The 10,478-nt window shown below is 49.1% G+C and overlaps 1 protein-coding gene across 2 annotated transcripts; it reads right to left on the bottom strand.

Annotated features, from left to right (window-relative positions):
* Window positions 1–814: 814 nt before the first annotated feature.
* Window positions 815–10,376, bottom strand: LOC102463918 (pepsin B-like). Of its 2 annotated transcripts, XM_006130414.3 has the most exons (9): window positions 10,250–10,376; window positions 9,627–9,780; window positions 8,814–8,931; window positions 7,053–7,171; window positions 5,846–6,045; window positions 4,770–4,892; window positions 3,831–3,975; window positions 2,889–2,987; window positions 815–1,156 (listed from the first exon to the last, which is right to left on the bottom strand). In XM_006130414.3, the coding sequence occupies exons 1-9, from the start codon at window positions 10,303–10,305 to the stop codon at window positions 1,004–1,006; spliced, it is 1,167 nt and encodes a 388-aa protein (XP_006130476.1). In that variant the 5' UTR covers window positions 10,306–10,376; the 3' UTR covers window positions 815–1,003. The 2 variants fall into 2 exon arrangements, with proteins under 2 accessions (XP_006130476.1, XP_075766110.1); XM_075909995.1 differs by lacking the exons at window positions 8,814–8,931; window positions 9,627–9,780; window positions 10,250–10,376 and adding an exon at window positions 8,550–8,726.
* Between the last annotated feature and the right edge of the window lie 102 nt (window positions 10,377–10,478).

The raw sequence follows: 10,478 nt of genomic DNA, 5'->3' as shown, positions 1-10,478 counted from the left end.
CCACAGAGACTGTGGAGTTTGGTTCCCCCTCTTTCCCCATGCTGGCCAATGATGAGAGGAGCGCAACAAGCAGCAAGCTGGTATCTAAACTGAGGGCTGCCGTGAGCCTCTGTGGCTAGTAATCTGCCTGAAAGTGCAGGACCCACTAGAGCGGAGGAGGAGCGTTGTCACACCGGTGATTATTTTGGGTGCTGCCTTAAGGCTGTGGGGCCCCAAACGAACAGCTGGGCTCAGGGGCGTACATGTAACCACTACGAGGTGGATTTGAACCTGGGACCTCTGAAGCAGAGGTATAGGAACCTCTACCCTCTGAGCTAAAAGCCAGCTGGCTCCCAGCCCATGCTGTAGAGGTCTCTAGATCTTAACTGTTGCTGTGGTCTAGGTACCACTTGCATTGCTCAGCAACCGCACCAGGTGTGTGGGTTACATACAGACTTGCCAGGCCCCCGCACAAAGTATGTGGGGGCAGTGGCTCCGTGCCCCCGGAATGGGCAGGGCCACAAATGGAAGTGGGAGAACTGGGGCAGCCATCCCTCAACGCCACCTGTAGTGCACCGCACTGACCCCCCAGCCAACTCTCGGAGCCGCCCGGAGCACGCCGTGGTGCTCTCCGGCAGCAAGTTCAAGTGCCCAAGGTTCCGGCCACTACCGCTATCGCAGCAGCGGTGGTGGCCAGGAGTCTCAAGCCCTTTTGAAATGGCCAGGCCCTGGAGCAACTGTCCCCTTTATCCCCCCCTTCCGCCACTGTCGGCAGGCCTAGCAGGACTCCATCTTCCCTCAGTAAACTCCAATGACGACACAGGACAGCTAGATTCACTGCAGTTTACTTGTAACGATGCGTTGGGGAGCACTGATTATTGCCGGCAAGCCAGAGGAAAGCTAGGGAAGGTACAAATCCAGAAGGGTACAATCTGTCCCTGTGAACTTCATCCAATTCCGTCAGTATCCAGGAGAAAAGAAGAAGGGCAGAGGCTTTATCCGGTTCAGGCAGATGGACTGTTGTCTAGGCTGAGGGGGCAAAGCCCACTCTGTTATTGGACATGTCATAGACAGAATAGTATTCCTTCAGGAAGACGTCGCCCAGGATCCAGAGAGGCTGCCCGTTCTGGGAAGGCAGGTAGGTGGGCTCAATGCCAACCGTGCAGTAGCCGTTATTCTGTCAGAGTTAAAAACAGAGAGAAGCCGCATCAGGGCTGTTGTTTGAGTAGCCTCAGGGCACGGCAGGCTCACCATGGGGAGCCCCAGCAGAGTGAGTGGCAGCTTAGCAATGGCTGATGGCAACAGGAGCAGGCCCCTTCAAGCTCACGGCATTGGGATCTAGGAAGGAGTGCTGCAAAAAGGGGTCTAGGGGTCATAGTCAACCACAAGCTAAATAGGAGTCAGCAGTGTGACACTCTTGCAAAAAAAGGCAAAACATGATTCGGGGGCTGTGTCTAGACTACACCTCTCTGTCGACAGAGAGATGTAGATTAGGCACGTCAAAATTGCTAATGAAGCCGGGATTTAAATATACCGTGCTTCATTAGCATAAACATGACCACCACTTTTTTTTGAAACAGAGCTTTTTCGAAAAAAAAAGGCAGTCTAGACGTGGATCTGTTGAAAATACAGCCCTTTTTCGAAAGATCCCTTATCCCACCTAAAATGAGGTTTACAAGATCTTTCGGGAAAGGGTTGTACGCGTCTAAACTTCCGGGTTTTTTTTTCAAAAAAGCTCCATTTCAGAAAAAAGCAGCAGCCATGTCTATGCTAATGAAGCATGGGATATTTAAATCCCCGCTTCATTAGCAATTTCGATGTGCCTAATCTACATTTCTCTGTCAATAGAGAGGTGTAATCCAGACACAGCCAGGGAGGCATTAACAGGAGTGTTGTGAGCAAAACACAAGAAGTCCTTCTTCCGCTCTATTCTGCATGGATTAGGCCTCAGCTGGAGTATTGTGTCCAGTTCTGGGAATCATATTTCAAGAAAGATGTGGAGAAATTGGAGAAGATCCAGAGAAGAGCAACAAGAATGATCAAAGGTCTAGAGGACATGAGCTATGAGGGAAGACTGAAAGAATTGGGTTTGTTTAGTTCAGAAAAGAGAAGACAGAGGGGACATGATAGCAGTTTTCAAGTATCTAAAAGGGTGTTATAAGTAAGAGGGAGAAAAATTGTTCTTTTTGGCCTCTGAGGATAGGACAAGAAGCAATGGGCTTACATTGCAGCAAGGGAGGTTTAGGCTGGACATTAGGAGTATGTCTACACAACACAGGTATTTCAGGATATCAGAGGTATCCCGAAATAGCTCCCCTGCACGCTATTTTGGCATCCCGCTAACCCTCATTCCACTAGGGTTTAGGGATGACTCGAAATAGCACTTTATTTCAAAATTTAGTGCTGTGTAGACAGCACCAAATTTCAAAATAACCTATTTCAAAATAAACTCGAAATAAGTATGCAATTTGCATAGCGCAAATTGCGTATTTTATTTCAAGTTTAGAGTGCAATGTAGACAGCCTCAGAAAAACTTCCTAACTGTCAGAGTGGCTAAACACTGGAATAAATTGCCTAGGGGGGTTGTGGAATCTCCATCACTGGAGATATTTAAAAGCAAGTTAGAAAGACATCTATAGGGATCTAGATGGTGCTTGGTCCTGCCATAAGGGCAGGAGACTGGACTTGACAAGCTCTTGACGTCCCTTCCAAGTCTAGTATTCTGTGATTCTAGGAATGCAAACACCCCATCGTTTAGAGCGCTGTTAGGACTGACAGGCAGACAGAGCTGAGCTCAGGGAAAAGGTCTCTGCATTTGCACAGAAACTCTGCCTCCCTGTTGGGCACAAGTACCAGGGACAGTGTCCCCAAGAGACAGAAGTGTTGTATGCTGTTAAAATAATACTTACGTTGAAGACATAGGCAGAGGGGGGCAGCGGGAACTGGGATCCGCTAATGACAAAGGTGATGGTCGGCATGTTCTGGACATTGTTGCAGTTCACCACGTACTGCGGAAACAAAAGACACACGCGGGTGACAACAGTGGCCCCCAAGGGTGGAGGCTGCCTTTACAGGGCCTCCAGAAGAGGGTGGCATTGTCAGGTCACAACCCCTCCAGCCCACAGAGGACAGGAAACACCTCGCTGCACTTTGCCCTCACCTGGACAGTGGCTTCCCCAGCCCCACACAAGCTGTAAAGTTGTGTTCTCCAAACCTGCTTCAGATCTCATGCTGATTTTACACCGGGCCAGCTCTGCCACTGGTGTCAATCAGCATAACTCCAGATTTACCCTGGAGGATGTTGGTAGAGTTAGTTCTGATTTACACTGGGCAAAGGGAGAGCACAAGCTCTCTCCTCAAACTCAGGGGAGGCTTGCTGTTCCTCAGATATGGACAGTGCTGCCGCCAGCTTTAAGATGCCAGCCCCTGAGCTCTGGCCTGCCAATGGGGCAGCAAAGGGCCCAGCGATTCAAAGGGGCACGGGGCACGGGGCTCGGGCAACTGCCACAGTAGCAGCGGTGGTGGTGGGACCTTTCAATCACCGATGAAGAGCTGCACTGGAGTGCTGGGCTGCACATTCTGGGCAGTGATAAAGGCTGGCCACCCTCAGCCCCGCCCTTTCTGCCCTTGGCCCCGCCCCTTCTGGGAGCATGGAGCTGACCCCCCCACACTTTGCCCAAGGGCCCATGGAGGCTGTCGGCTTCGCTGCCTGAGCTCCTGTAGGAACCCTTGTCTGATCCCACAAAACCCCGTCATCCTCATCCTCTGATGTCTGAAATGCCTCGTGCCAGGCACTGCAAAACCCCTCCCAGACGTCCTCTGCACCATAGCAAGGCACCCATTGCTCCTACCGCTCCGTTGGATTCCTGAGCCCCCACAGCCTGCAGGAAGTACCCCATGTACTGCTGTGGGACGGTGAGCAGAAACGTCCCTGTGTCCACAATGCCCTGGCAACCTTGGCTGCACCAGCCAGTTGCCTGCTGTCCAATAGCGAACCTAAGGGGGAATACAAGAATCACCATTATAGTAACTTGTCAGCAAAAGGAACTGCCTCTGGTACAGGGTGAGACAAGGTTTTGCTATAGCTTGCAGCCCAAGGACCCCTATTCTGGGGAGCCAATACTTGACACTGGCCCTGATTCAGCAAAGCACAAGCTTAACCGTTAGTAGATGCTTACACCCATCTCTAGTCATCAACTCACTTAAGCATATGCTTCACTTTAAGTCAACGTTTAAGTCCCGCTAACATCAATGGAATTTTCTCACCTGGTTAAATTCCAACTGGTTTGCAAAATGGAAGCCTAGGTTCAGAGTTTTTATTATTACACTTGAACCTCTTTAATCCAACAGCCTTGGGAAACAGGCAATGCCGGATAATGGAATTTTCCAGGCCACGGGTGTTTGCTGTCATGAAGGGTAAACAAAGTCTATTACTAAAGCTTTTGTATGTACAAGCCATCATGCCATACGTACATGTATAACATGTCATAAGATAAATCCTAATGCACTGAATTTAAACTGTTCTTGGGGGTGGAGTGCGGAGTTTGGGAGGGCTATTTGGGGGTCTGAACCACGGGTGTTCCTGAATCAGACACCCGGAAAAAGGAAATTGACATGTACTAGAATCAAAAACCTGGATCCAAATTCCTTTCGAGTGAAATCCAGATCCGATCCACATACATCTTCCTCCATGGAGAGCTTGAGTTAACACAGGGCAACTGACTCCATTAATTACAGCTGGAAAGGATCCTACCTATGACAGTAAAGGGGAGTTTGCAGACAAAACTTACTCGTCAATGCCAATCTGCCAGTAAACTTCTTGGGTCACAGGTGCCCACGTGATCTGGCCAGAGAACAGCTGGGTGTCAACACCTCCAAAGATGATCTCGCCTCCATAACTATATGTTGGTTGTCTGGAAACACACATGGTTACAAATGTCAGATGGGTGTTACTTAACACCTACCCTCCTATGAAAGCAGCAAGGAGTCCTGTGGCACCTTATAGACTAATAGAAGTGTTGGAGCATAAGCTTTCGTGGGCAGAGACGAAAGTTTTTTGCCCACGAAAGCTTATGCTCCAATAAATCTGTTAGTCAATAAGGTGCCACAGGACTCCTAGCCGCTTTTGCAGATTCAGACCACACGGCTACCCCTCTGCTACTTGATACCCTCCTATGGGGTAACACACATGTGGCTGGGTGGTGGATATGCATATGGGGGTACAGATCAATGGCTAGACAAAAGAAAATAAACAGAGGGACAGATGTGGTAGTAGACAAACTGGATGGCGAGTGAAGAGTCAGAACATAATAGCAGATGGGTGGGGGAGCACACGGAAGGGGGGGAGCTGGTATCATATAGACCAGTGATGGGCAACCTGCTGCCCGTGGGCCATATCTGGTCCATCAGGGTTCTATGTGTGGCCCACAGGACATTTCATTTACTGTTGTCCACAGGCAGGGTTGCCAGATTCTGCTGGTTTCCAGCTGTGTCGTATTTTTCCTACAAGTGTTACTCAAGAGACACGCACATAAAGCCAGGGCACACGAGATGCATGCTGATTGCACACAGCATTGACCATGGGAGCCGTGCACTCCCCCTTCATCCAATCAAAGCACTGCTACGGTTCAGCCCCCCCCCCCCCTGCAAATTCTAGGTAGGCCAGCGCAGTGAGCAACACTGGCCTATCTTGGGAGAGCATCTTGGTTATGACAATCTTGCAGCCCCCTGAGATGAAAGAGAAACTCGTATGCAGCTCCCTTATTAATCTGCATTGCCCCTGGCTGATATAGATAGATACAATGCAAAGGAGAATGAAAAAATAGAGCGTTACATGTGGAGAGAGGGAGGGAAGATCTTATCTCACCGGGAGAAATAGAAACTGAAGATGGGTTCAGTAAGCAGGCCCTGCTTCAACATCTCCTGCATAGGTGTATAGGACCCCCCGACTGCCATGGCGGGATAAGCCATTCCCAAAATCCCATCAAAATGCGAATAATAGAAAGGACTGGTCGGTTCATCCTCACTCAGCCCAAATTCCTGATTGGTGATGGCAATGTTCTGGACCTAGAAGACAAGAAAATAGTTGTTCTAACCAGGAATTGTACACTAAATTACTGTAACAAAATCAGAGCTGTTCCCTTCTTATGTTTCTGACCAGTTCAATCACAGGTTGAACCTCCCTAGCCCAGCACCCTCAGAATCTGACCGGTGCCGAACCAGAGAATTTGCCCAACAATATTGTCTAGCAGCATCACCAATACTGCCACTGCTTCCTGGACCCTTAGAAGATATTTAGGGGTAAATTCGAGCTAAATAACAGCACAGAACACTGAGAGCCAGGACCGGTGGCTGTAAACAAACTTTAAGGGACAACCGGGAAACTTGGCCACTCCCATGGTAAGCAGACATCCAGCTAACTAAAATCATGCCAGACCATGGAAGATGTCAGACTAGAGAGGTTCAGCCTGTATACTCAAATAAGCCACTCTTAAATGAACATAGGTCTTTCAACACTGGGGATTTGGTGAGGTGGTTTTGGTTTGGCATGACCGCTTCTCACTTGTGTAGCCCCCAACTAATTTTTCTGTGGGTCAGCGGCCCCGGACCCAAAAAAGATTCCCCTGAATTTAGAGAAACAGCTCAAATAGCTTAGAAAACAACGCTTCTAGCAACAAGATGCTCTCTGAGCTCAAGAGAACACAAAAGGGTTGCCTTAGATAACAGGCTAACAGTATTTGCATGGGAACAAATATTTAGTAATAGATTCTGCAGGCTTGCATATCTAACAGGATTGAATGGCTAGAAATTGAAGCCGGACAAATGCAGATGGCCAATAAGACATACATTTTTAACCATGAGGGTAGTTAACCACTGGAACAATTTACCAAGGGCTGGGGTGGATTCTCCCTCGCTGGCCATTTTGAAATCAAGATGGGATGTTTTTCTAGAACTGCTCCAGGAATTATTTGGGGGAAAAGGTCTCTGTGATACACAGGAGGTCAGAGCAGTTTCCTGCTGGTCTTGGAAGGGGTGACTGATGATACCTGATGAGCGGTGCCTATTTCACTTACCGTCACTGTGTCGTATCCCAAAAGCACAGTCAGGCTGCCACTCCCGTAGCTTAGGGTGTAGGTCTGTCCATTGTTGGTAAAGGTGGATGACTCGTTGGGGTTGAACCTGGCGTGATTGGCTGGATTCAAAACAAGATTGTGACATCATAGTGAGACTCAAGGCTCTGACCACCTTCTATCCACCTGGGGACAGAGTGACCTGTCTGTGCTTCCCAAGAGCGGACTTCCCGGGCAGTAGAAGACCAGATCTATGACTTCGCCCAGGAGCTTTCGCAAATCAGAGAGCCCCCATGCAAACCTCATCACCTCGGTTTTTTTAAAGTCCCTCTTCTGTATGAACCTCTCTGTCAGGAATCAGGGCCTGTAGCCGAGCCAGCCTGGAAGCAGGTCCTGCAAAGCCTGTCTCCAGGAAATGTACTGAGTATAGCTGGCCTTAGGTAGGCTGCCCAGTTTCTGTGAAGTGTCAGCTAACTAGCTCTTAAGCCATCCGCAGCGGCACAGCATTTGCGCAAAGCATTTGCTTACGGATGTAAAAATCCCTGGGCCTCCTGCTTTCCCTTGCTCCTAGAAACCAGGTCCTGAATTTTGGCCCCGATTCCTAAATTGGATTCCCCTGATTCCCCTAACCCTTTGATCTGGCACAGGGCTTCTATCGCCAGTGCAGACTCTGAGCTCCAATTCATGACTACCAATTCCTCCTCTAAGCTTTAGGCCTGGGCTAACCATTGGGCATGAGTGCCCCAAGTCCTGGCCACCAATATTATCTAGCCTTTGTTGCATCCTCCATCATCGTACTAGCCAAGAAATTTGGGCAAGTTCCTCTCATTTTAAATCAGTGTCACTCTTTTGACGTTAATACCCCTATGTCTGTGTTTCTCCAAGTGGTCTGCAAACCCCCTTTGGGAAACCTGGTAACTGGCCACACCAGTTTGTTTATTTACTGGCACCGGGGCCACGGAGCCTTGTGGCTCCTATAGGCTCTGTTTAGCCATTTGCAGCCAAGTGGAGCCGCAGGAAGAGGCGACCTGGCCCACACTGGTTCCCGCAGTTCCCCTTGGCTACAACCGGTGAAACAGAGCCAATAGGAGCCGCGAGGCTGCATGGCCGCAGCAGGGGTAAATAAACAAACCGGCGCAGCTAGTTAGCAGGTTTCTCAAAGGGGTTTCGCAGACCACTTTGAGAAATACAGCCCTATGTCAATTTACATCAGCAGAAGACTGGCCGACCCTTGTGCCCTTCAAAGCCTTTGTCGTCTCCCAGTGTGACTCCTGGAATCTCAGTGTCCCTGCTGACGTTTTCGATGTTGACTTTAGAATACCGCCGTGCCTTTTCACAAGGCAAGAGCAATCCAGAGGGCAGCCGTGGCTTTATGAAGAGCTCCAGAAAGGGAGGAGCAGCTCTGGGTGAATGGCATTCCCAAAGCCAGCTTGAGAGGGAAACTCTTCTTGCCCCGCCCCTTCAGTAACCACACCCCCCCTCCGTGGAGCCAAGCCTCACCCAGTTCCAGCCCGATCCTTCCTGGCCACCTGGAGGGCTGGGGCTGTCGTGCTACGGCTCCAGGCGGCAAGGGAGCGGGGCTGCCCCACTGTGGTACCAGCCTTCCCCAGCAGCTGTGGAGTGTAGGCATTTTGGGGAAAGCAATGCCTTCCCTTGCTTACATTACCCGCCGCCCATGCCTGGTTGGAATGTGACTCAGCTGCTCAGCAACAAGGTACCCAGGACATGCATCTGCCTAATGCTACGAAGCTGAGCAGTACTCACAGCAGGCCTGGCTCTGGCAGTAGGTAGAGGGCACCCACAGGTTGGAGGAGCCGGTGTCGAAGAGAACCAAGAAGTTCTGGGGTGGGGTTCCAATGCTGATCTCTCCGAAGTAGAAGGACTGGAAAGAGAGAAAATGTGTGGGCAGGGGGATTCTGTTGTGCTCTTAATTAGTTAAAAAAAACACATTTTGCCCTTCTCTAACAACTTCCAGCTGAGGATCCTAAAGGTTTTTTAGTGCCATTAATGATCTAAGCATCACAAGGAGTGACATAAGCTGGTGACCATTATTCCCCTATTGCATATTGCACAAAGAAATGTTTCAGAGGGGAAGTGGTTTGCCCAACCTCATCCGGCATTCAGTAGCACAGGCAGGAACAGATCCCAGATTTCTGGACTACCCGAGCTGGACTATAACCCTCACCCCATTCTCTGGAGAGGAGGCTGTGCCTCAAAGAACATGCAGTGAATACTTTTGAGTCGCGAAGCAGAAAATAAACAAACGCCACTTCTTCTACAAATAGAAATAAAATTGAGAGTAGAACTTCTGTATTTTAGTCCATTTGCCAAAGGTACCTAAACCTCACCATATAAAACATTTCAAAATACTTACAGCTTTCTAAGGACTGAGAAGAGGGATCAACACCTTCTTTTGCCTGAGCACCATAAAGAAGAAGAAATGGGTGCTATTCTAATAGGACCATATAAGTCCATAGATGTACTATGTGGCTAGGTGGGTAATAAGGAATGACAGAAGGAATGGTTAGCTAGAGCTGTGGGACACTGAAGAGGGAGAGAAATTGCCATAATACTCACATCCAGGTAGTTGGCTATTGGTTCCTCAGCAACATTGAAATTATTGAAGTGGTACTTCCTGGCGGGATCAACCTTGTGCTCCTTCAGGAAATTTTCCAGCACTCCCTTCTCCTTCATCACCTCTCGGGCAGACTTGCCTTTCCTCAGCGTCACTCTGCACAGAACAAAGACAAGAAATCGGAAATTGTTCACTGTCCCTCACCTGTCATGTTGTACCCCCATGAGCAAGTCCCTGCATCTTATAGACTTCTTTTCAATCAACATTGATGCAGAGGCATAAGTATATTTATGAGCCCAGCGCAGCTACAAAATTTGCATCTACATCCATACCTGCAGAAATGAGTCGCACATACCCTCATCCATATCCTCGGATTTCCGTGGATAGCTGCAAATGTGCAGGGTTCGAGATACGGAATTTGAATCTGCATCCATAACTGCAAAAATGAGCTACAGACATACACATATGCGGCTACCCGCGGATATCGGCGAATTTGCAGGGCTCTAAATATATTTACTCATAGGACAGAAATAGTTGAACGGGTAAAGAATCCAGAAATGTTGATTTGTCTGTCTATTACTTATCTAAGTACAATACTGTACAGTATCAGTGTTAAGATACTCACCTCACCAGCCCCTCTGAGAGGTGGAGACACACCAAGGCAAGGACGAGCCACTTCATGGTGTTTGATTTCTCCACCAGCTGGCTCCTGGACAGAACGTGTCAGTCACCACAGCAGAAGTGGGCTGGAACCTGTGATACGGAGTCCTCTGCTTTTATATCATGGGCACTGAACCCATGAGCCTGCCCGTTCCAGTAGCAGCTGACCTCCAATTCCCCATATCACAGCACTG

Source organism: Pelodiscus sinensis, chromosome 27 (assembly GCF_049634645.1).
Source record: "Pelodiscus sinensis isolate JC-2024 chromosome 27, ASM4963464v1, whole genome shotgun sequence".
In the NCBI taxonomy this organism is placed as follows: domain Eukaryota; kingdom Metazoa; phylum Chordata; order Testudines; family Trionychidae; genus Pelodiscus; species Pelodiscus sinensis.
This window is presented reverse-complemented; position numbering and strand designations above follow the sequence as displayed.

Excerpts from the sequence above, each read along its gene's own strand:
- LOC102463918 (XM_006130414.3), bottom strand. The coding sequence starts at position 10,305 with ATGAAGTGGCTCGTCCTTGCCTTGGTGTGTCTCCACCTCTCAGAGGGG. Across the intron at positions 9,781-10,249 it reads CTCTCAGAGGGGCTGGTGAG|AGTGACGCTGAGGAAAGGCA; the intron begins GTGAGTATCTTA and ends TGTTCTGTGCAG. Across the intron at positions 7,172-8,813 it reads CTGCCAGAGCCAGGCCTGCT|CCAATCACGCCAGGTTCAAC; the intron begins GTGAGTACTGCT and ends TTTTGAATCCAG.